Source organism: Puma concolor, chromosome A1, assembly GCF_028749965.1.
Source record: "Puma concolor isolate L17-30 chromosome A1, mPumCon1.1.hap2, whole genome shotgun sequence".
In the NCBI taxonomy this organism is placed as follows: domain Eukaryota; kingdom Metazoa; phylum Chordata; class Mammalia; order Carnivora; family Felidae; genus Puma; species Puma concolor.
Window position 1 is genome coordinate 219,375,706 of NC_141667.1, and position 26,564 is coordinate 219,402,269.

General features: G+C 35.1%; 1 protein-coding gene across 3 annotated transcripts in view; it reads left to right on the plus strand.

Moving 5' to 3' along the window:
- Nucleotides 1-26,564, plus strand: part of RB1 (RB transcriptional corepressor 1) — a 174,805-nt gene that overhangs the window by 54,466 nt on the left and 93,775 nt on the right. For all 3 annotated transcript variants that reach the window (XM_086711974.1, XM_086711981.1, XM_086711986.1), the window contains 7 exons: nt 369-436; nt 3,481-3,591; nt 5,974-6,116; nt 8,329-8,406; nt 11,481-11,590; nt 12,451-12,528; nt 15,166-15,253. In XM_086711974.1, the coding sequence (XP_086568100.1) occupies nt 369-436; nt 3,481-3,591; nt 5,974-6,116; nt 8,329-8,406; nt 11,481-11,590; nt 12,451-12,528; nt 15,166-15,253 (676 nt within the window). The remainder of the gene's footprint in view (nt 1-368; nt 437-3,480; nt 3,592-5,973; nt 6,117-8,328; nt 8,407-11,480; nt 11,591-12,450; nt 12,529-15,165; nt 15,254-26,564) is intronic.

Consider the following 26,564-nt stretch of genomic DNA (forward strand, 5'->3'; position numbering starts at 1 on the left):
CTTTACAAAATGTATTTTGTACATTTTGTACATGGGCTAAATATAAGTATTGGTAAAACCACTCACTGAATTGAAGCAAATTGAGTTAATGTGTAAATTGTACATTTAAAATGGATTGTATTCTCTTACGCAATCAACTTAGGCCTGTAATTTAAAAAGAAGGAAGAGGTGCCTGGGTGTCTCAATTGCTCCACACTGTTGGTGAAGCCTGCTTAGTATTCTCCCTCCCTCTCTGCCTCTCTCTACCTCTCTCTACCTACAACTTGTGTGTGCATGTACTCTCTCTCTCAAAATAAATAAGTAAAAGGAAAAAAATAGTTAAAGACTGTCAGTGTAAAATTTTTTTCTGCTTTCTGTTTGTTTACCAGGCTATCTACTGAAATAAACTCACTGTTGGTGCTAAAAGCTTCTTGGATCACATTTTTACTAGCTAAAGGTAAAGTCATTGTTTTTGTTACATGTGAATGTTTCAAATGCAATAATTGATAATTCTTTTGGACTACGCTCAATTTTTTATTCAGTTTAATGTTACTCCCGCCCCCCCACTCCCCAATTCTCTGTGTGGCTTGTGAACTCTTAGCAAGTTCTTGTAATTATGGCACTGGAAGCAGCTTTGGAAATGTCTTATTTCATTTCTGTTTCTAATATCCTTTTATCCTTCTTCCCTTTTTTTTAAGAATAATGTTACTGTTTTTATAAAAATGATACAGTCACAATACATAATTCAAATAATACAGAAAATGCAAAGAAAAGTGTAGAAAAATTACCCAAAACCTACCTAGAAATAATTATCATTAAAATTAGACTGTCATTCCAGTTGTAATTTCTCTAAGATTATAAAACATTATTAAAAATTAAGGTTACAATCTTTTTAATTTTACCTTGTGTTTCGATTTAAAGGTATTAATCTGCTTGAAAGAAAAGAGCACTAATGTTACCACTCTTCCTGTTACCTCCCCATTCCCTACTTTAAGATTTTTGCATTTTCGTATTAACATTATCAAAGATTATAACACATACATTCTCTTCTGTAATTAAAATTACTTGTTTATTCTCACTTCTCTGTTTTGGTGGATTCTGTTTATTGTCACTTCTCTGTTACAGCTTCTCCATTTCTGAGTTCTTTATTTTGATTCATCTTTAGCTGGCTGGACTTTACCAAGAAGGAGTTTTTCAAAAAAGGCTTTTTGGCACCATATTCTCTGTGTTGTTTATGAGTCATGTCCATAGGCTTTATACTTGAAGGACCACTTGGCTGTCTATCCTATTTTTGTGTCATACTTGTTTTCCTCAGGACACTGTTTTATGGCATTAAACATTGCTATTAAAAAATTGGAGACTAGCTTAATTTCTGCCCCTTATTTACTTTTTTTTTTTCTTGAGAGATAGTGCGAGTGGGGGAGAGGCAGAGAGAAAGGGAGACACAGAATCCGAAGCAGGCTCCAGGCTCTGAGCTGTTGGCACAGGGCCTGATGCAACTTGAATTCACGGACTGTGAGATCATGACCTGAGCTGAAGTCAGATGCTTAACTGACTGAGCCACCCAGGCGCCCCCACTTATTTACTGTCTAAATACTTGATTTTTTTTTAAGTTTGAGGTTCATTATCTTAACTAGAATATCTCTTTTGTTTTTTATTATTCTGTATTAGTTTTTTTTGTAACACTATATCTCTTTTTAAACTGAAGGTCTGCACTTTATTTCAAAGAAATCTTAACATACTACATTTTTTCAAGTTTATTTATTTTGAGAGAGAGAGAGAAAGCACAAGTGGGGGAGGGGCAGAGAGAGAATCCCAAGCAGGGTCAGCACTGCCAGTGCGGAGTCCAACATGGGGCTTGAACCCATGAACCAGGAGATCACCAACTGAGCCACCCAGGAACCCTTCATGCACTACATTTTTAAATATTATTCTATTCAGTTAGGTGCTATTCTATTCTGTTTCAGGAACTTAGCTGTCTTATGTTGGATTGTTTTTGTCCTCCATATTTAGTATCTTTTCTCATATTATTCTGATCTTTGGTCTTTTTCTTATGTATTAACTGTTTTTTGTCTCGAGCCTTTCTTCTGTTTTGAGCTAAACTGTGTTTGTAATGGTGTTATTTGGTCCTCAGTTTTTCCTTAGCTTTTCTAGCTCCTTATTTTTATATAACTTGTGCTTTTTATTTCTTAGTGCAAGGAGTCATAGGGCATTTTCTTCTCGTATATTATCTTCCAGATTGGGTTCTCTGATTTTTTTCCCCTTCTTACATTGTGATTCTTTTATTTCTTTTCTTGTTTTATTTTCTGTACTGTGTTTGCATAATTGCTGTGTTTCTCATGCTCTCCCCCACCTCATGTTACTAGGACTTTTTGTAGGCAACCCTGACCTGATGTTCTAGTTTCTCTGTTGTGGTTGGTGTTTGATGTTCTGTTTTCTCTGATGTAGTGTGAATAAATCTCTTTTCACTCACTTTGCATTTTATCTTTGGCTCGTTGTATTCCCCAAAGAGCTACAATATGAGTACAGCCTTTTTATTATATTTATTTTTAGTCGGGGTGAGGGAGAAAGTGGAGAATTTATCTAGAATGGTATGAGTCTTTGTTGTTCTGAGATTCTTGTTAGAATGAACTCTACAATAGAACATTTATAGTGATAATTACATCCTGTTTCCATAACAGGATTGTGTTGGGATTCAGATTGGCCCCCAGTTCAGCACAATATACTGGAGTCTCTGTGTTTATCAGAAAGTTAGCTACCATTTACTTCCTCTCTTTTACCCTTCTCTCATCAGCAATTTCTGTGCCCTCCACGTAAGAGGAGGAAAAGATGAGGATACTCTGAGTCAGTATCTCTTAAATTTGGTGTTGGTACTGACACTTAGCCAGTACATGTTTTCTTTTTATTTTATTGGGTATTGGAGGAGGATTTGATCTGACTTCACTTGACCATTTTATGTATTTACTTACTTATTTAATGTTTACTTATTTTTGAGAGGGAGAGAGAGCGAGCATGAGTGGGGGAGGGGCAGAGAGAGAGAGAGAGAGAGAGAGAGAGAGACACACACAGAATCCAAAGGAGGCTCCAGCTCTGAGCTGTCAGCTCAGAGCCTGACATGGGACTTGAATTCACGAACTGTGAGATCATGACCTGAGCCAAAGTTGGATGCTCAACCAACTGAGCCACCCAGATGCTCCAGAAACAAAATGAATTTAGACATAGGGAATGAATTATAATAATAATAGCTAAATGTCAAATTCTCATGGTAGATTTATACTTCATTTATAATTTCATAACCTTTTATATATTTCATTTATATTTTATATATTTCAAATCTTGAGTTTTTGTGAAACAAAAAATTTTAAGCTTTAATATGCCTTTAGTGACTCTTAAATAAATGAGTATAAGCATATGCCCATACCTACAATTTTCCCTGATTTAAAGATCTCAATCTCCGTTTCTAGTCTGTTACTTCACAATGTGAACCTACTTTATTTTCAGGGGAAGTGTTACAAATGGAAGATGATCTCGTCATCTCATTTCAGTTAATGCTCTGTGTCCTTGATTATTTTATTAAACTCTCACCTCCTGCGTTGCTTAAAGAACCATATAGTAAGTATTTTAAATAATTTATGCACCTTCTACATCATTACTCAACAGTTGTTTATTTAATATCGACTAGGTCCAAAACATAGTTCTAGAGCTGAAGGGATGATAAAAAAGAAATCAGACCTGGACTCTGCCCTCAAGTAGTATAAGGTATAGAAGTAGAGATAAGACAAGTAAGTAAGTAATCAGTATATTATCACTTTCTAAGTGATCTGGGTCAAAATATAGTAAATGCTATGAGAGTTCAAGCGACGAGAAAGCAGGGGAAGACCAAGGAAGACCATATAAAAGAGGTGGATATGAACTGAATGTTGAAGAGTAGATCGCATTTGAGGGTTAGGCAAAGTTGGGGTAGAATATTCCTAGTAAAGAGAAAATAAGAGGTAAGGCACAGATATGGGTGAAACTTCATGAGAAAGAATAGCCCATTCTGCAGGAGGAGATTACCTAAATTGTATTATTGGATGCTAATTATTATGTGACTAACTTTTTTTGCATATAATTGTCATCTACTTCAGTGGGTGATGAGGTGAGAAGTGTTTTTAAATGAAAGTAACTGTTGCTAAAAAAAATAATAAAAAGAAATTAACTGTTGTTGAAATAGAGAGTATTAAGCAAAGATGAGTATATTCCTCTTAGAATGGAATTGCTTCTTTTGGTGGCATCAAGAGTAGAATTTCAAAATCACTTATACCACACTTATACACTTATATACCACAGAAAAATGTAAACTTAACTAGGCCGAACTGCTTCCTTGCTCCTAACATGATGAAAGTATTAATAATACTAAAAGTAATAGAGGACAGATAAAAAAACATGGAAGTCAAAAGTGGTGTTGAAAGTGGCTGAAAAACTGAAGCCTAAGTAATCTTCCTGAACGATAATTTCATGGAAAAATGTGTTGAACGTGGTTTGACAGAAAAAGATCAGTAGCAGAAACCAAAATGGGAGAAAAAAATACAAAACAATATATTTTAAAAATTTCTGATTCTGTAATGATTTGTCTTTTCTTCACTTTTTTCAATTTTTACAAGTTTAGGAAGTTCATGTAGGATGTTACTTTAGGTTGACAGGCTTTGTTCTTTTGGATTATTCAAACACATGTTTGATGAGGTGTTAAATTGAGTATGGCAAACTTTTAATTACCTTTTTATTATGAAAATTCCAGATGAATATACAAAAGTAGACAGTAGTATAATAAGCGTCATGTACTTAATCATGTGCCTTCAACATATAACTTATGGTCAGCCAGGAGCCCCATCTGCTGCCTAGTTGCATCAGCTATATTATTTTGAAGCACATCTTTGTATACCATTTCATTCTTACAAATTTTAGTATGTATCTCTAAAAGGTAGTCTTTTTAAAAAGCATAGTGATTATTAGCACACCTGAAAATCAATAGTGATTTCTAACCTAATACCACCAAATATCTAGTAAGTGTTCAGATTTTCACTTGCCTTTTAAAAGTGATTTTAAACTTTTTTTTTTTTTACAGGTTGACTAAATCAGAATCTAAATAAGATCTATACCTTATGACTGGTTGATAGCTTTTGAGACAAAAAAACTTCCTTTTCTGTCTCTTTTTTTTTTTTCTTATAACTGATGTATTAAGTAATTAGGTGGTTTATTCTGTGCAGCTTCACATGGTTTAATTTTTTCTGACTGCATTTTGTTGTATAGTTTAACATGTTCCTGTATTCTCTCAATTTCCTGTAAGTTGGTGGTTAGGCCCGGAGGCAGTTAATACATTTTATATTTAGTCATTTGTAATCTCTTTTAATAGTTGAATCCATTTTCAGTTTAAATGGGGAATACTGAAAACAATACAGAAGATTTTAAAAAAATCACCCTTTATCATATTATAATACATATATATGAATATAATACATATATATTAATATTTACATATTAATATATATATTTTTAAAGCATAATTTATTGTGGGTTTTGCTCAAACTTTAAAATTTTATTTATTTTTATACTATGTCTAGCAATTAAATCCATAAATACTTTTTTTAAGACTCTCCAAGATAGGAAACATTTTTTTCCCTTACAGACTGAGTAGGATACATTTTAGAGTAAGTTTATAAGTTGGCTATTTCCCTTGCCTTCTCCATATTTGCCTGTAGGGCTTTACATCTTGTTTATAATTGTTTCTTTTTGGGCTGGTTGGGGGCAGAAGAGAATAGGGATGGCAAAAGCTATTATCAGTAAATAAAACAAATATTCAATAGATAGATGAGACTATTAGCCTTTTAATGAAGCCTAATAAATAAAAGTAGCAGAATGTTACCAAGATTATTTCTGATCCCCCGAGTTAGAATACTTCATTATTTTATACAGTGGAATGTGCAATTGTTCTTATCTAATTTACCATTTTTACAGAAACAGCTGTAATACCTTTTAATGGTTCACCTCGAACACCAAGGCGAGGTCAGAACAGGAGTGCACGGATAGCAAAACAACTAGAAAATGATACAAGAATTATTGAAGTTCTCTGTAAAGAACATGAATGTAATATAGATGAGGTAATTTAACTTCATGATTTCTTTAAAATGAAGTAGATTTAGATATAAGTTCTTCCTAACAGTATATACTTCTTTCGTGACAAGTTGCTTTTGTAATTAGTGCTAATTCTTTTGCAGCAAAATATTTAGAAAAAAATTACTTTTCATATTAAGTTACTTTGATTTTAAAGAGAGTGCCTCCCTTATTCAGGAATCACTGAAAGGTGCATCATTAAGGCAGTAGTTTTCAAATGAATTTGTTCTTTGATTCTTCTGTGGCTACTGATAATTCCTAAGTTTTAAAATACCCTGCAAGAAAATCCTGGTGTTAAGTAATATCAACATTAAATTGCTGTTCAGCCTATACACTCTTTCCAAATATTACACCAGATACTAATGGATGGTAGAGAATATACTTGAACATCCTGGAATTGCTTATGTTGTTCACAGAATCTGGGGTGTTGGAATTGGAAGGAATGTTAGAAACAATGTACTCAACCTCCTTTTAGTAATGAGTGAATGAGCTTCTAGAGATTGATAGCTAATTACTAACAGAGTCTAGACTTTGGTAAATCTGCTACCAGTTTCTCCTTTTAGTGTACAATGCTGTTTCTCTCATAAATTGTTATATTGTCCACAGTTCACTACTGCCAGATAGCTGTATGAAATGTTGCATCTTTGAAATTTCTCTGTCAACTGGGAAGGAATGGAGTATGATCTCAAAATTTAGTTTAAGAAGTGTTGGAATGATTTACCAAGATACCTAAATTCTAGTACTGTGGCTTTTGTCAGTTTTAGCAAAGATGCAGATGTATACCTGTGGATACAGATGTATCAACTTTATACACGTGTGTGTGTGTGTGTGTGTGTGTGTGTGTGTGTGTGTGTGTGTGTGTGTGTGTGTTTTACTTTCTAGAATCACAAATAATCTTTGTTAATAAGCTGACAAATGTAGTTGAAATATTTTTTAACCCAGTCTATTGCTAAGTCCCTTAAGGTAATGAACAGACATAAATACAGTTTGCTAATTCCTGGTTGTTAATTCTATGGATTTCAGAACTACTTATAAAATTTTATTTCTAAAATCAGGAATAAATGATTAAAATTTTTTCATTTTAAATAACTTCTGTAACTTAGAATATGGGAATGATTTTTAAAGTGTAGCTGATTAAAAACTATGGTAGTCATTGACAGTCAATTGACAGTGGGTATTTACATATAATGTTTTTGGTTATTATTGATTAGTTACATTTATGGCTATATAATTATTGGTTAGTTAATACTAATTGGTTAGTTAAAACTACCTACCTTATAAATACTCCAGTTAAGTGGGAGTTAATTAAAAAACAAAAAGTATTACAAAAGCCAATTTTTATAACTTATATGTGAAGTAGAAGATATGAACTGATATTATTTCTACCTTAATATATGTAGACTTCAGATTTTGAGAAGTTAAATGAAAATAAGTAAGTTGTTTAAAATTTTGTAGCACACTGCAAGTGCACAACAGCCTGGAATATGACTCCAGGTTTCCTATTATCTATGTTAAATTATTATCTATGTTATCTATATTATCTATGTTAAATAAATGTATTTATTATCTATGTTAAATAAATGTAGGATGCTTTTGTATGAAAATGCATCATTCTACAAAATATTTTTATGTGATTTTGAATTGAATTATGAGGTATCCTTTATGTGTGTGAAATTATTTTCTTGTAAAAACAGGTTATTTTCCTAAATTTCTGCAAAAATACTTGACTGTTCCCTAAGCTAGCTATCATGATAAATATGAAGTGGCCTAAAAATATGCTTCAGGGAGAAATCAGAGATAGTAGGGAGAAGTAAAGAGTCTTGGCTTTGATGATACATTGGGTTTTAATTCCAGCTCTGCCACTTCCTAGCTGTGTAACTTTGGTCAAGTTGCCTAATTTTTTTGAGCCATCTTTTCATCATTTGTTAAATGCAGAATACTGAGATTGGTTTCAATGGGTTTTCTTCTTATAAATCGCATTTCATTAACAGTCCTCTACTCCACTTCCATTCTAGGACTTGAAATCTGCCTCACGTAAATAAAAAAGTAAATAATTGAATTAATGATAAATAAGTATCACATTAGGTTGAATGTAAGTCATTGATTAAAATGTCATTTAGCACTTTCATTCTAGTGTTAAAAGCGACAGACATTAAGGTTTTTCTTTTAATGGCTGTGTTGTAACTTTATCTTTTTCAGGTGAAAAATGTTTATTTCAAAAATTTCATACCTTTTATGAATTCTCTTGGAATTGTAGCTTCTAATGGACTTCCAGAGGTAGGAAGGAAAAATTAATAAAAAGTTAATGTGTTTTGGGACTTTTGGGAGGAAGGAATAGCTGTCTAATTTCTTAAAGTTGCTTTGCTGTATATTAAATATTTTTTGCCCAAGGAAAGAAATCTAAGTAGAATTGTGCTAAGCCAACTTTATATAAGTAACAGAAAAACCTTTTGAGTATATATTCAGATGTATAAATAAGCAGCATTTATAATTTTCACTAGAAATTGATTTATACTGAAATTTTAAAAAATCAAAGTGTGGGCTTTTGGATTTCTGAAGGCCATTATATTTAAGTACAGTATAATTAAATATGCACAATCAAATTTTGATTCTGATTTGCTCTACATCCTTGAGCATAGGATCCACGGATTGAGGCTATCAACATTATTGGCATTACGATATTATGGAGCATCTCTTTGGAATACTTTAAACTACTTAATTGAAAAGAAATTTGGTTGAAATGGCTGTGATTATATTGCAGAAATGTTTTACCTTACTGGTGTGCCATCCATCTTTGTTTCTTTTCATATTTTGCCTCAAATATCTTGCTCTCCAATGAGAACAGAACAACCTAGAACTTTACGTGGTAAGATGTGGAGAAAAGAATGCTTAGATAAATGATGAAGAACAAGTACTCAGTGCTAAAGCAATGTTTTAGAAGCACCTGGTATTAGTTATCAAGACCAAAAGACATGGAATCAGATAGCTAGTCTGCTGATTCTACTCCCCAAATTGGTAGCTAGTCCTTGAATTAATAAACTTACTCATCCAACAATCATTTATTGAGTGCTTAATGTGTGCCAGGCATTGTGCTAGATATTATTCATTAGAGATTTAACTCACAGTCAACAAGGTCATAGTACGAAAAAGACAAAGAAATAGAACATTAGAGGAGTCTGCAAGAGTCTGATACAAGTCTGCACATGGTGCTGTGATATCCACCTAATCCAAAGTGGGGCAGATGGGTTTTGTGGAAAATTGTTTGGAGATGTGATTTCTGAAGTGAATAAGCTTTATGAGAAAAAAAGATATTTTCAGTGTTAGAAATTATAGATTCAAAGGGACAATGATTTATGATAGTTTGGTCTGTTCAGTGAACTCCAGCTAATTTGTTAAGATTGGGATGCAGTGCAAAAGACACTAGAGAAGCAAGAAATGGGGTCAAATGTATTACTGAACTTTCTTATCAACTGATGTGCCAAAAAATAACCTGTTCACAGCTCTAAAGAATTTTGGACACTCAAAGTAATTTTTCTTCCTTCATTAGAAAGGATTACAGTTTTAGTAGAAATCCTAAAATAAACTTTACGCCAGCATTTTTTAAAAATGTTTGTTTATTTATTTATTTTGAGAGAGAGAGAGACAACGAGTGTGTGATTGGGGGAGGGGCAGAGAAAGAAGGAGCCAGAATCCCAAGAAGGCTCCACACTGCCAGTGCAGAGCCTGACATGGGGCTCGAACCCACGAACCATGAAATCATGACTCAAGCGGAAATCAAGAGTCGGATGCTTAACCGACTGAGCTACCCACACCCCCGCCCCAGCATCTTTCTTAAATGGTTTTTTAATGTTTATTTATTTTTGAGACCAAGAATGAGTGGGGGAGGGGCAGAGACAGGGAGACACAGAATCCAAAGCTGGCTCCAGGCTTTGAGATGTCAGCACAGAGCCCCACACGGGACTTGAACTCGTAAACCACAAGATCATGACCGGAGCCGAAGTCAGATGTTCAACCCACTGATCCACCCAGGCGCCCCCCAGCATCTTTCAAATAACAGTAATAGCTGCCAGTCAATAAATGATTGATAATTAGCACCTCACTAAGATAGGGCACAGTGATTGAACTTAATTAACATGAATAACTGTTCTACCTAAAAAACTTACATAGAAAAAAATTTACACTAGCTGGATTTCTTCCTACCACTCCTTTTAAAATGCAATTTTAGTTCTCTCAGGTTAGAAATATTTTGACTTTAAAAGTCATAGCAGAAGTCATGCCAAATAGTTATTTACTGGGCATTGGTTTTTAATTATGTTTAGAAAATAATGAATCAGAACTTACAAAAGAATTAGAGATTCTAACAAATGAAATGAAAAGGTATCTGAGATTAGGAATACATTGTGATATGTTAATTGGGCGGGGAGTTGGAATGCCACCAAAGAATTTAGAAAAGATAGGCAGAATGTATAATCAGGAGTTTGTTATAATGTTTGAAAAATATTCTTTTTTTAATGTTTATTTATTTAGAGAGAGAGACAGAATGAATATGAGCAGGGGAGGGACAGAGAGACAGGGAGACACAGAATTGGAAGCAGGCTCCAGACTCAGCTGTCAGCACAGAGCCTGTTGCAGGACTTGAACTCCCCAAACGTGAGATCATGACCTGAGACAAAGTCGGATGCTTAACCAACTGAGCCACCCAGGCACCCTGAAAAATATTCTTATATTCATAATCATAGTGGAAGATTAAAAGTGAGGGATGTATGGGCTATTTGGAGCATCTTGGCAATTAAGTTGATTAAAATAATACTTATTTTTGTCTTACAGATCTGTCTCAGTACTATTTTGTGTTATTGGTGATCATTGTCTACAAAAAACTCTAATGAATGGGGTGCATACATAAAATCCGTTTAAGATTAGAGTTAAAAAGATAGCAATTTTTTAATGTCACTTTTAGATATGCTCTATTATTACTGCATGTGAACTCTGTCTTTTTTTTTTTTTTTTTTAATTTTTTTTTTCAACGTTTATTTATTTTTGGGACAGAGAGAGACAGAGCATGAACGGGGGAGGGGCAGAGAGAGAGGGAGACACAGAATCGGAAACAGGCTCCAGGCTCTGAGCCATCAGCCCAGAGCCCGACGCGGGGCTCGAACTCATGGACTGCGAGATCGTGACCTGGCTGAAGTCGGACGCTTAACCGACTGCGCCACCCAGGCGCCCCTGTGAACTCTGTCTATATTATAAAATTGTATGCTGTACAAAGATTCTTTAATTAAATCTGTACTTCTGTGGACTAAGAGATGAAATGATATGAAAAGGATAATCACCAGTATTTTTTTTCTTTTGAGGTGGAAAGTCTCTCTAAACAATATGAAGAAATTTACCTTAAAAACAAAGATCTTGATGCAAGATTATTTCTGGATCATGATAAAACTCTTCAGGCTGATCCTATAGACAGGTATTGTACATGGTCTGTTTGTTGAGATGCTTTTGCTATAACATTATAGGTTGATATTGATACACGTAGGTTAAATAGGTTTTTGTTCAACTTTGTGATCTTTAAATATCATTTATAGTAAGTTACTTCAAATGCCTTTCTATAAAGCTGATAAGCATATATTAACAAATAGAGATTTAATATGAATTATTCTCTATAACAACTATTTTTTATTGAATATAATTTTTAAAATGTGCATGAAAAGAAAATTGTTGAAGTAATTAGTTTACTTAAGTAGTGGTCTCTCTTTCCCACCCTTTCATCTACTATTATTGCTTGGTTCTTTTTTTTAAATGTTAATACAAAAGTATATTCTCTTGAATTGTCATGTATAATCCTAAAATAGGAATGATTGAGAGTAATTACAAAAAATTTATTATGTTTATGTCATTAGCATGAAGTTTTTGAATATGTAACTGAAAATCTATATAATTTATAGGTTAAATACAGAATGTTTCAAGTTTAAGTCAAAGTAAGGTCTTTGGAAGGCGTAATGGTTAAGAAACTTAAGCTTTGATATTTTTTAATATTGAACAGCTTGGTTAGTAATACCATCTAGCATTTAGAGATAGCATCTAACTTTCACTTTTAAAAAATTGTTAATGAATTGGTGCACCTGTTTTTCATAAACCTAGTGGAAGAAAAACCCAACTTAAAAACAATGGTGAAAAAAATAAAATTTGATTTACTTAAACAGCTTTTGAATCATCTGTTTCCTATCACTTGTTATTGACTTACCATTTTGTATGATGGTAATATACTGCTCTTTTGATTCATAAAGCACAAACTATATATTAATGACTTTGTTTATCATTACTTAGTTTTGAAATGCAGAGAACACCACGAAAAAGTAACTCTGATGAAGAGGTGAATACGATGCTTCCGCAGACTCCAGTTAGGTATGAATTTTCTTTTGATTTTCACTGTTATTATTCTGTGCCTTATAGTCCTTTGGGTTTGTTCATTCTATTGTATATTTGTATATACACACAACAAACATATTGAGTGGTCTTTGCATGCCAGGTATTTCACTAGTTGCTGAGGATATGATTATTAGACATAGTTCTGTCTGTCCTTAAAGAATATAAGCTAGAGTGGGAATGTTTTCCATCTCAGTAAATGAGGAAGAAAAAGATGTATTATCCTTTGCTCTGCATAAACTTGGATTAGAAGCATTTTTCTGTCCTTTTCCTCACTTTCTACATCTAATCTGTTACCAAGTCTTGTTGAATCTACCTTTTAAATACCTCGAGTCCATCTCCTGTTCTCCATTTGCAGTCTCACCACCCTTGTCCAAGATCTCTTTCTCTTTGTTTTGGATTTTTTTGCAGTAGCCTCCTAATTGATCTTGCTGTGTCTACTCTCCTCACTTTTCCTCTCTCCCCACCACCAAATATATTCTCCAGAGAGCCCCAGAATAGTAATCTAGAAATGTGAGTCAGATCATGTTCACCATATTAAACCTTTGATTGCTTCCTGTTGCAGTTGAAATGCACATTCCTTCACAGTGCCTATAAGATCCAGCTTCTGTTGCCTCTCTCACCTCATCTTGTTTGCCTGCTCATGATGAACTAGCCAGTTTCCTGAATGCTTAAAGCTCTTCCTTTATACTTGAAGACCTTCACACTTGCTTTTCCCTCTTCTTGAAACTTGTCCTTCTTTTTTTGCTTCTGAATTACATGGTAGTAGTTTGCAAGGGGATGGACTAAGGAGGACATAGTGAGAAATTGACCTCTCAGTGTGTCACAGTGGTTCTTAACCAAGGGTGCAAATTAGAATAACCTGAGGAGGTATTTTTCTAAACTACACGTGCATAGACCTGATTACCATACACATAGTCAAAATCCCTGAACTGCTCTATTGCAGTAATTCAATTGAGAAATGCTGAATACCCAAGCCAAGAGTAGGCAGTCGAAATAAAGGAACAAGAACAGGTTTGATAAATATTTGATGAATATTTGATGAATAATATTCAGAATATTATTCATGAGCATTTATGGGATATGAAGAAGTAGTAAGTAGAAGGATATAAGCTCTTACAGATTTGAGAATCATCAGGGAAAGTTAAAACCATAAAGAAAGATGAGGTTGCCTGAAGTAAAGGTATGCAATAGCAAGAATGGCTAAGGGCTGAACCCTAAAGAATGCTAGCATTTAAGGACTAGATAGAAGTTAAAGAGAATGAGAAGGGGCCTCAGAGGATGAAGCCAAAAAAGCCAAGGGAGGGAGGGAATTTTAGGAAAGAGCAGGTGTTTGAGTGTCACATGTTTGAAGGAAATCAGGTATCAGAACAAGTGAGAAGGATCTTTTAGTTTTAGCAATTAGTTATTTGTGGCTTTAGTCAACGTGGCTTAAGTAGATTAGAGGATGTACAAGTTATAAAAGCAATAATGTTTGAGAGGTGAGAATGTACAAATATCAGTTGAGAGAGATATAATGGTTCGGTGTAGAGGCAACTGGGTGGCTCAGTTGGTTAAGTGTCCGACTTCGGGTGAGGTCATGATCTCACAGTTCAGGAGTCTGAACCCCATGTAGGGCTTTGTGCTGACAGAATGGAGCCTGCTTTAGATTCTCTGCCTCCTACTCTATCTGCCCCTCCCCCAATCATGCATGCTCATTCTCTCTCCCTCTCAAAAATAAACAAACATTAAAAAATAAAAATAAAGCAAAATAAAATAAAAATGTTAAGTATTTATAAAAAAAATAGTTTGGTATAATAACAAAGATGATTCAAAGAAAAACCAGGGATGTTTGACATGTTTTTTCCTAAAAGGAAACTTTCACCAAAAGAGTTTAGAAGATGTAAAGACAAGTTCTTTTTCCAAACTGAGTAATTCTTACTGAGGTTACAAAAAAGAGGAAGAAAATTCTCACTGAACATGTTCACTGAACAATATTTAAGGAACCTTTCAGCCATAAACATTCTATAGTTCTTTGCACTATTAAACAGTACCTATAGTAGCAATGTGCTACCATTCCAAAATTGGAACATTAGTATTTACTGTACAACACACACACATAATTATAGCATTAAAGAAATCTTAAGGGACTGACCCAATTTTATGCTTTAACAGTGATGACTTCTAAAATGTTTGTTTCATCTTGAAAATCTTTGTAAAGTCATGTGTTTCTTCATTTGAGTTAGGGTATATGCTACTGTATTTGAAAAACTTTAATTGTAATGTTTTCTTAAATTACCATTTTGATAGCAGTTTATATGTGCTTTTCCTAAAATATCATTAATTTTGCCAATTGTGTACTGAAATGTAGTTTTATTCGTAAATAAACATATCAGTGTTTTTAATTATGATCTTAGTGATTATGAACATGTTCTTTCCTAAAGGTTTAAGTAAATGTAAATCCTTGTAAATAACAGTACACTAAGGGCTTTGTAAAGTCTTATTTCAGATAACTTCTTAAATATAAACAAGAAATAGTGAGTTTAAAGATTTAACTTGTGAAATAGATAAATAGATACATTTTATTTATTTGCTTTCCTTCATTGCTTAATATTTCTTCCTATTTTTTTTCTCTAGGACCGTTATGAATACTATTCAACAGTTAATGATGATCTTAAATTCAGCAAGTGATCAACCATCAGAAAATCTGATTTCCTATTTTAATGTAAGCAATAAAAGAAACTTTGTTATTTTGATAAAGAAATTTAAAATTAGAAAAATTATTAAAAATACTGAATATTTTTTTAAACATCTCCCAACCAACATGCCCTTGTCTGTTGTCTTATTTCTTGCTTTTTTGAAACCTCCAAATTAGATGTTGGTAGTACTGTTTCACTTAGTGCTATTTTTGGATTTTTTCACGTTTAATCTTTGCCTTGCTTGTTGACAAATTCTTTCTTGCAACTTAGACTTCATTTCTGATTTCATTTTCTTTCTTCTTCAGATACATATTTTTTTGTTTTATTTTGTTTAAATCCAAGTTAGTTAACATGTAATAATTTCAGTAGTAAAATTTAGTGATTCGTCACTTACGTATATAACATCCAGTACTCATCCCAATAAATGCCTACTTAATAACCATCACCCATTTAGCCCATCCCCCCCTTCCCTCCAGCAACCCTCAGTTTGTTCTGTATTTAAGAGTCTCTTATGACTTGTCTCCCTCTCTGTTTTTATTTTTTCTCCCCTTCCCCTATGTTCATCTGTTGTGTTTCTTAAATTCCACATATGAGTGAAATCATATGATATTTATCTTTCTCTGGCTTACTTCTTTCACTTACCGTAATACATTCTAGTTCTGTTGCAACTGGAAAGTGTCATTCTTCTTGATTGCCAAGTAGTGTTCCATTGTATGTATGATTTTATTTACATCTTCTTTATTCATCAGTCAATGGACATTTGGGCTCTCTCCATACTTTGGCTATTTGAGAGTGCTGCTATAAACATTGGGGTGCACGTGCCCCTTTGAATCAGCATTTTTGTATCCTTTGGATAAATAGCTAGTAGTACAATTGCTGGGTTGTAGAGTAACTCTATTTTTAATTTTTTGAGGAACCTCCATACTGTTCTCTACAGTGGCTATGCCAGTTTGCATTCCCACCAACAGTGCAGAAGTGTTCCCCTTCCTCTACATCCTCACCAACATCTGTCGTTGCCTGAGTTGTTAGCCATTCTGACAGGTGTGAGGTGGTATCTCATTATGGTTTTGATTTGTATTTCCCTGATGCTGAGTCATGTCGAGCATCTTTTCATGTGTCTGTTACCCATCTGGATGTCTTCTTTGGAGAAGTGTCTATTCATGTCTTCTGCCTCTTGGTTAACTGGATTATTTGTTTTATGGGTGTTGAGTTTGATTTTTTTAATAGATTTTGGATACTAACCCTTTATCTGATATGTCATTTGCAAGTATCTTCTCTCATTCTATCAGTTGCCTTTTAGTTTTGTTGATTGTTTCCTTCACTGTGCAGAAGTTTTTTATCTTGATAAGATCCCCATAGCTCATTTTTGCTTTTGTTTCCCTTGCCTTTGGAGTCAAGTAAGAAGTTGCTATGGCCAAGGTCAAAAGGTTGTTGTCTGTTTTCTCCTGTAGGATTTTGATGGTTTTCTGTCTTACACATAGGTTTTTCATCCATTTTGAGTTTATTTTTGTGTATAATGTGAGAAAATGGTTCAGGTTTATTTTTCTGCATGTCACTGTCCAGTTTTCCCAACACCATTTGCTGAAGAACTTTTTTCCATTGGATATTCTTTTTTGCTTTGCTGAAGATGAGTTGACCGTACATTTGTGGGTCCATTTCTGGGTTCTTTACTCTCTTCCATTGATCTATGTGTCAAATACATATTTAAATAATTTCCTCAGTGAGTGTCAGTTTGGGATGAACTTAAAAGGTTTGTGTTTTGTTTCTTAAAATTTCTTTAGTCTTACTTTTTGTCAAGTAGTGTAGCTGAATCTTCAATTCTAGATATTTACTTTCTCTTAGAAGTTTGTAGATATTATTTTGCTATTTCCTGGCTCTCCTGATTGCTGTTTAAGAAATCTGTGAATCTGACTGTTGTTTCATTATAGTTAGTGTATATTTTCTTTCTGACTGCTTTTAAGATCTTTTCTTTGAATGTGGTATTAGGATTTAACATTTACCATATCTCTATAGTCTTTTTTATCCTGTTTTCCGCCCATTTTTATTTACATTTCTTGTCTGACCTTGTGTGTATTGCAGTTTCCAATTCCTATAGACCTGAGTTTGACATCTGAAGGGCCCTTGCTGTGCAAAAACTAGAGAAAGAATGAAATAATGAAAACTGGGGTGCCTGGGTGGCTCAGTCGGTTGAGCGTCCGACTTCAGCTCAGGTCATGATCTCACGGCTCGTGAGTTCGAGCCCCATGTCGGGCTCTCTGCTGACAGCTCAGAGCCTGGAGCCTGTTTCAGAGTCTGTGTCTCCCTCTCTCTCTCTGACCCTCCCCCGTTCATGCTCTGTCTCTCTCTGTGTCAAAAGTAAATAAACGTTAAAAAAAAAAAAATTAAAAAAAAAAAAGAAATAATGAAAACTAACGTGTACATTGCTTGCTTGCTTCTTCACTCCTTATTTAAATTTAAATAAAGGTTAGGATTCACAGAAATGCTCATCCATGGAAATTGAATAAGGCCAAGAGAATTATTACAATTTGCCGTGTTCCAATAACTCTGTGCTCTGTATGGTTAACATATATTTTTTTTTTAATTTTTTTTTTAACATTTATTTATTTTTGAGACAGAGAGAGACAGAGCATGAACGGGAGAGGGGCAGAGAGAGAGGGAGACACAGAATCAGAAGCAGGCTCCAGGCTCTGAGCCATCAGCCCAGAGCCTGACGCGGGGCTCAAACTCATGTACCGCGAGATCGTGACCCGAGCTGAAGTCGGACGCTTAACCGACTGAGCCACCCAGGCGCCCCTGTGTGGTTAACATTTAATACCGTGACCTGCCTGTGGCTTTGTCATACTCTGTTGTCATATTCTTGCTTATATGCCCCCCATGAATTAGCAAAGTATTTTGTCATCATATTCATAATTGCATAATTGTCATCATATTCAAAATTCAGAACTGATTTTGTTTATCCAAATTGCTTGAAGTTGCTTTTATATGTGGATTATCTGTAGCACAAGATTTCCCCAAAATACTCAATTACTTAGAACTTTTAAAAGAAATAATGATAGAAGTTAAAAGAATGATAATCTCTTTGTTCTGTTTTTAAAAATGTTTATTTTTGAGAGAGGGACGGGAGGGACAGACAGAGGGGGACAGAGGATATGAAGTGGGCTCTGTGGTGACAGTAGAGAGGCCAGTGAGGGACTCGAACCCACGAACCGGGAGATTGTGACCTGAGCTGAAGTCAGACGCTTAACCAACTGAGCCACCCGGGCATCCCTGTTCTCTTATTTTTATTTCAAGTTTTTATTTAAATTCTAGTTAGTTAGCATATGTGGTAAAATTGGTTTCATGTGTAGAATTTAGTGATTCATCTCTGACATTAACACCCAGTGCTCATCTCAAGTGCCCTCCTTAATGCCCATCACCCATTTAGCCCATCCCATCACCCAGCACCACTCCAGCTACCCTTTTTGTTCTCTATAGTTGAGACGCGTATGGTTTGCTTCTCTCTCTCTCTCTCTCTTTCTTTCTCTCTCCCCCCCCCCCCACCGTCTCTCGTTTTCCCCCAATAATCTATCTTCTCAAATTCATTTTGAATATTTCCTCTAACATTTTGAGTATGTAGGAGCTCTTTTTTTATTTTACAATATTTTAGTTTGGCAGAATATTCTACCTCAGGGGCATTCTCTGGAGCTCAATGTAAAGTTTAACATTAAATGAAGCTTAACAGCCTAACTGCATTTTTTCCTATCTAGATTGCAAATTGCTTACCTTAAGAGCATATTTTGAGGATCAATAAGTTCTTCTTTGAGTTTATGTCTTTATTCAGGTTTCTTTATTTTTATAATGAATGACATCTTCTGTAAGTAAAATCTTAGAAGTTGTAGGCATTTAAGTGAATGTTTTGGCAACAGTGACTTTATTTTTTTTAATTAATTAATTTTTTAAATTTACATTCAAATTACTTATCATATAGTGCAACAATGATTTCAGGAGTAGATTCCTTAATGCCCCTTACCCATTTAGCCCATCCCCTCCTTGCACAACCCTTCCAGTAACCCTCTGTTTGTACTCCATATGTAAGTCTCTTCTGTTTTGTCCCCCTCCCTATTTTTATATTATTTTTGCTTCCATTCCCTTATGTTCATCTGTTTTGTATCTTAAACCCTCATATGAGTGAAGTCATATGGTATTTGTCTTTCTCTGACTATTTTTGCTTAGCATAATACCCTCCAGTTCCATCCACGTAGTTGCAAATGGCAAGATTTCATTCTTTTTGATTGCCAAGTAATACTCCATCGTGTATATATACCACATTTTCTTTATCCATTCATCCATTGATGGACATTTAGGCTCTTTCTTGGCTATTGATAGTGATGCTATAAACATTGGGGTGCATGTGTCCCTTCAAAACAGCATACCTGTATCTCTTGGATAAATACCTAGTAGTGCAATGGCTGGGTCATAGGGTAGTTCTATTTTTAATTTTTTGAGGAACCTCCATACTGTTCTCCACAGTGACTGTACCAGTTTGCATTCTCATCAGCAGTGCACAAGAGATCCTTTCTCTTCATCCTCACCAGCATCTGTTGTTGCCTGAGTTGTTAATGTTAGCCATTCTGACAGGGGTGAGGTGGTATCTCGTTGTGGTTTTGATTTGTATTTCCCTGATGCTGAGTGATGTTGAGCATTTTTTCATGTGTCGGTTGGCCATCTGAATGTCTTCTTTGGAGAAGTATCTATTCATGTCTTTTGCCCATTTTTTGGGTGTTGAGTTTGATAAGTTCTTTATAGATTTTGGATACTAACCCTTTATCTGATACGTCTTTTGCAAATATCTTCTTCCATTCTGTTGGTTGCCTTTTAGTTTTGCTGATTCCTTCAATGTACAGAAGCTTTTTATTTTGATGAGGTCCCAATAGTTCATTTTTGCTTTGGGTTACCTTGCATCTGGAAACCTGTTGAGTAAGAAGTTGCTGTGGCCAAGATCATATAGGTTTTTGCCTGCTTTCTCCTCGAGGATTTTGATGGCTTCCTGTCTTACATTGAGGTCTTTCATCCATTTTGAGTTTATTTTTGTGTATGGTGTAAGAAAGTGGTCCAGGTTCATTTTTCTGCATGTCACTGTCCAGTTTTCCCAGCACCACTTGCTGAAGAGACTGTCTTTATTCCATTGTATTATTTCCTACTTTGCCAAAGATTAGTTGGCCATACGTTTGTGGGTCCATTTCTGGGTTTTCTGTTCTGTTCCACTGATCTGAGTGTTTGTTTTTGTGCCAGGCAACAATGACTTTATGACAGGAGAGGCTTCTTTGTTATTGTTTCTAACATATGTGTGCTGTTTTCTTTCCCTAAGAATTATTGATTTTATAGAATGTGAAATTTTTGAATGACAGTGTTCATATTTTATTTATTTATTTTTTAGAGGTGAGGGTAGAAAGTGAGTGAATAGGGGAGGGGCAGAGGGAGAGAGTTTTTTTTTTTAATGTTTATTTATTGTGAGAAAGAGGGAAAGACAGCATGATCAGGGAAGGGGTAGAGAACGAGAATCCCAAGCAGGCTCCACATTGTCAGTGCAGAGCCTAAGGTGGGGCTATATCTCACAAACCGTGAGATCCTGATCTGAGCTGAAATTAAGAGGCAGATGCTCAACAGACTGAGCCACCCAAGCACCTCAGGAGAGAATCTTAAGAAGTCTGCATGCCCAGTGTGAGCCCAATGCAGGACTCCATCTTGTGACCTACCATGAAATCATGATCTGAGCTGAAATCAAGAGTCAGATGCTTACCCAGGTGCTCCAGTGTTCATATTTCAAAGAAAGGTATAATTAAGCTTGGTTTTAGAAAGCTTATTTTGTTTCACTCTTTTTTTATTTAAATTTTTGTTAGTTCACATACAGTGCAGTATTGGTTTCAGAAGTAGAATTCAGTGATTTATTGCTTCCATACACCCAGTGCTAATCACAAGAAGTGACCTCCTTAGTACCCATTACCCATCTAGTTTGTCTCCTACACCTTCCTCTGTCAATCCTGTTCTCTGTGATTAAGAGTCTCTGGTGGTTTGGTGCAGCCACTCTGGGAGACAGTATGGAAGTTCCTCAGAAGATTAAAAATAGAACTACCCTATGAGCCAGCAATTGCACTACTAGGTATTTATCCAAACAACACAAAAAAGCTGATCTGAACCCCAATGTTTATAGCAGCGCTATCAACAATAGCTAAATTATGGAAAGAGCCCAAATGTCCATCAACTGATGAATGGATAAAGATGTGGTGTATTTATACACAGGATATTACTCGGTGATGAAAAGGAATGAAATCTTGCCATTTGCAACAGTGTGGATGGAACCAGAATGTATTAATGCTAAGCAAAATAAGTCAGTCGAAGACAAACATCACATGATTTCACTCATAGGTAGAATTTAAGAAACACAACAAATGAACATAAGGAAAGGGAAGGAAAGATAAGATGAAAACAGAGGGAGACAAACTATAAGAGACTCTTAAATGTAGAGAACAAACTGAGGGTTGCTGGAGGTTAGGTGAATGGAGGGATGAACTAAATGGGTGATGGGCATTAAGGAGGGTGCTTGTTGGGATGAGCCCTGGGTGTTTTATGTAAGTGATGAAACTCTGGGTTCTACTCCTGATACCGATACTGTGCTGTAGGCTAACTAACTTGCATTTAAATTTAAAAAAATAAAGCTTGTCAATAAAAAAAATAAGAGACTGCTGTGGTTTGTTTCACTCTCTTCTCTCCTCCCATTTCCATATTCATAATACATTCTAGCTCCATCCACACTGCTACAAATGGCAATATTTCAATCTTTTTGATGGCTGTGTAATATTCCTATGTATATGTGCATGCGTCTGTGTGTGTGTGTGTGTATACCACATCTTCTGTATCCATCAGTAGATGGACATTGGGTTATCTCCATAGTTTGGCTATTGTTGATAATGCTGCTGGAAACATTTGGGTGCATGTATCCCTTTGAATCTATTTTGTATCCTTTGGGTAAATACCTAACAGTGCAGTTGCTGGGTTGTGGGGTATTTCTGTTTTTAATTTTTTGAGGAACTACATACTGTTTTTCAGAGTGGCTGCACCAGTTTGCATTCCCACCAACAGTGCAAGAGGGTTCCCCTTTGTCCACATCCTCGCCAACATCTGTCATTTCCTGAGTTGTTAATTTTAGCCACTCTCACTGGTGTGAAGTGGTATCTTAATGTGGTTTTGATTTGTATTTCCATGATGATGAATGATGTTGAGCATCTTTTCATGTGTCTGTTAGCCATCTGGATGTCTTTGGAGAAGTGCCTATTCATGTTTTCTGCCCATTTCTTAACTAGGTGGTTTTTTGGGTGCTGAGTTTGATAAGTTCTTTGTAAATGTTGGTTACTAACCCTGTATCAGATAATGTCATTGCAGATATCTTGTCCCATTCTGTAGGCTGCCTTTTAGTTTTGTTGATTGTTTCCTTTGCTGTGCAGAAGCTTTTTTTCGGTCCCAATAGTTCCCAAGAGGTCCTCTAGGATTTTGATGGTTTCCTGTCTCACATTTAGGTCTTTCATCCGTTTTGAATTTTTGTGTCAGAAAGTGGTCCAGTTTCATTCTTCTGCATGTTCCCATCCAGTTTTCTGAACACCATTTGTTGAAGAGACTGTGTTTTTCCCCATTGGATAGTCTTTCCTGCTTTGTTGAAGATTAATTGACTGTATAGTTGTGGATCCATTTCTGGGTTCTCTATTCTGTTCCATTAATCTATGTGTCTGTTTTTGTGCCAGTGCCATACTGTCTTGATGATTACAGCTTTGTAATACAGCTTGAAGTGTGGGATTGTGATGCCTCCTGCTTTGGTTTTCTTTTTCAACATTGCTTTGGCTATTTGGGGTCTTTTGTGGCTCCATAAAAATTTTAGTGTTGTTTGTTCTAGCTTTGTGAAAAACTCTGGTGGTATTTTTTTTTAATTTTTTTTAAATGTTTTTAGTTTTACTTTTGAGACAGAGACAGCATGAACAGGGGAGGGGCAGAGAGAGAGGGGGAGACACAGAATCTGAAGCAGGCTCCAGGCTCTGAGCTGTCAGCACAGAGCCTGACGCGTGGCTTGAACTCACGGAGTGTGAGATCATGACCTGAGCTGAAGTTGGACACTTAACTGACTGAGCCACCCAGGCGCCCCTCTGGTGGTATTTTTATAGGGATTGCATTAAATGTGTAGATTGGTTTCTGTAGTATAGACATTTTAACAATGTTCGTTCTTTTTTTTTTTTTTTTTTTTAATTTTTTTTTTTTCAACGTTTATTTATTTTTGGGACAGAGAGAGAGCATGAACGGGGGAGGGGCAGAGAGAGAGGGAGACACAGAATCGGAAACAGGCTCCAGGCTCTGAGCCATCAGCCCAGAGCCCGACGCGGGGCTCGAACTCACGTACCGCGAGATCGTGACCTGGCTGAAGTCGGACGCTTAACCGACTGCGCCACCCCAACAATGTTCGTTCTAATCCATGAACATGGAATGCTTTTCCACTTCTTTGTGTCATCTTCTGTTTCTTTCATAAGTGTTCTATAGTTTTCGGAGTATAGATCTTTCACCTCTTTAGTTAGGTTTATTCCTAGGAATCTTACTGTTTTTGGTGCAGTTGCAAATGGGATTGATTCCTTGATTTCTTTTTCTGCTGCTTCGTTATTGCTGTATAAAAATGCAACAGAATTCTACATATTGATTTTATATCCTGCTACTTTGCTGAATTTGTGTATTCTGGTAATTTTTTGGCAGAATCTTTCAGGTTTTCTACATAGAGTATCATGTCATCTGCAAATAGTGAAAGTTTGACTTCTTCCTTGCCCCTTTGGATGCCTTTTATTTCTTTTTGTTGTGTGATTGCTGAGGCCAAAAGTTTATTTTCTAATTTATAGTATTTTGAATGTATTTGACCCATAAAGATTGTAAGAATATAGTAACTCTTTGGTTATAGCTGAAGGGAATCAAGTTTTTGATATGTTTTAATAGATTACAATATGAATTACAGAATATTTTAATGTATCATGATATGCATTTTAGTAATCATCTTGTGATAAATTTTAATTACTAGAGCCCCACCCCATATGATGCATGTATTAAAACTTCTTTTGTAACCATTTCTCTATTATGTGTTTTGAAAAGGTAGTGAAATGATTTAATAATACTTAACTCTTAGCACAGTTTTTAATTAGGATATGATACCAAACTCAAATCATAGTTTTAATTTTATTATTTGTATTTTTAGGGTAATATACATCCCAATTTAACTCTTAATTGAAGATAATTTATGAAAGTACATGAGATTCTTTTTATTTTAGTAGTCGTATTATAATTGTTTCATTTTTAGTTTATTTTTGTTGGAGTATGATTGATATATATATAACATTTTGTTTCAAATATGTAACATAATGATTAAATATTTGTATATATTGCAAAATGATCACAGTAAGTTTGGTTCCCATGTCATCATACATTAGAAATTAGAAAGAAATTAGAAATTTTTGTTTTCGGGGCGCCTGGATGGCACAGTCGGTTAAGCGTCCGACTTCAGCCAGGTCACGATCTCGCGGTCCGTGAGTTTGAGCCCCGCGTCAGGCTCTGGGCTGGTGGCTCGGAGCCTGGAGCCTGTTTCCGATTCTGTGTCTCCCTCTCTCTCTGCCCCTCCCCCGTTCATGCTCTGTCTCTCTCTGTCGCAAAAATAAATAAACGTTGAAAAAAAAAATTAAAAAAAATTTTTGTTTTCTTGTGATAAGGACTTTTAAGGTTTATTCTCTTAGCAACTTTCAAATTATACATTACAGTATTATTATCTATAGTCGCCATGCTGTATATTACATCCTCATGACTTATTTTATTTATTTTATAACTGAAGGTTTGTAAATTCTTACAGCTTTCACCCATTTTGCCCACCTCCAACCCCTACTCGGGCAATACCAATTTGTTTTTTGTATCTAGCTTGATTTTTTGTGTTTGTCTTTTTTTTTTTTTTCCAGAGTCCACATATAAATGAGTTCTTACAGTATTTGTCTTTCTCAGTCTGACTTATTTCACTTGGCATAATGCCCTCAAGTTCCATACATGTCACAGATGGAAGATTTCATTTTTTGTGGATGGATAACATTCCATTTTATATACGTGCATATGTACATACATATATATATTATCCATTCATCAGTCATGGACAATTAGGTTGTTTCCATGTCTTTTCTACTGTAAATAATGCTGCAGTGAAGATGGGATACAGATCTTTTTGAGTTAGCGTTTTTGTTTCCTTCAGATAAATACCAGAAGTGGAATCGCTAGATCATATAATGGTTCTATTTTTAATTTTCTGAGGAACTTCCATACTCTTTTTCCATGGTAGCTGTACCAATTTACATTCCCACAGTACATGGGGCTCCTTTTTTTCCACATCCTTGTCAATGTTTGTTATTTCTGGTCTTTATAATTGTAGCCATTCTGACCGGTATAAGGTGATATCTCATTGTGGTTTTGATTTGCCTTTCCATGATGATTAGTGATGTTGAACTTCTTTTCATGTGTTGATTGGCTATCTGTATGTCTTCTTTGGAAGAGTGTCTATTCAGGTCTGCCTTTTTTTAAAAATCAGACTATTTGTTGACTTGTATGAGTTATTTATATATTTTGAATATTAACCCCTTGCTAAATATATGATTTGCCAATATTTCTCTCATTCAGTAGATTGGTTTCCTTTTTGTTTTGTGGACTAATGTCAAGGAGTTTATCTCCTATGTTTTCTTCTAAGAGTTTTATGGTATTGTGTCTTATATTTAGGTCTTTAATCCACTTCGAGTTAATTTTTTGTATTGTTGGCAAGTTTTATTCTTTTTCCTGTGGCTGTCTAGTTTCCCCAGCACTGTTTATTGAAGAGACCGTCTTTTCCCCATTGTATATTTTTGCTTCCTTTGTCACAGATTAATTGTATGCATGAGTTTATTTCTGGGCTCTATTCTGTTCCACTGCTCTGCATGTCTGTTTTGTGCTAATAACGTACTCTTTTGATTACTATAGCTTTGTAATACAGTTTGAAATCAGGTAGTGTGATTTGTTCTTTGTTCTTTCTCAAGAATACTTTAATCTTTTGTTGATGGGTACAAACTTTTGGATCACTTATTTCTGTGGAAAAGCCATTGGAATTTTGATAGGGATTGCATTGAATCTGTAGATTGCTTTGGGTAGTATGGACATTTTAACAATATTCATCCTTCCAGCCCATGAACATGGGATACCTTTGCATTTATTTTTGTCTTCTTCAGTTTCTTTTCTAGGTAATTTATTCTTTTTGATGCAATTGTAAATGGGATT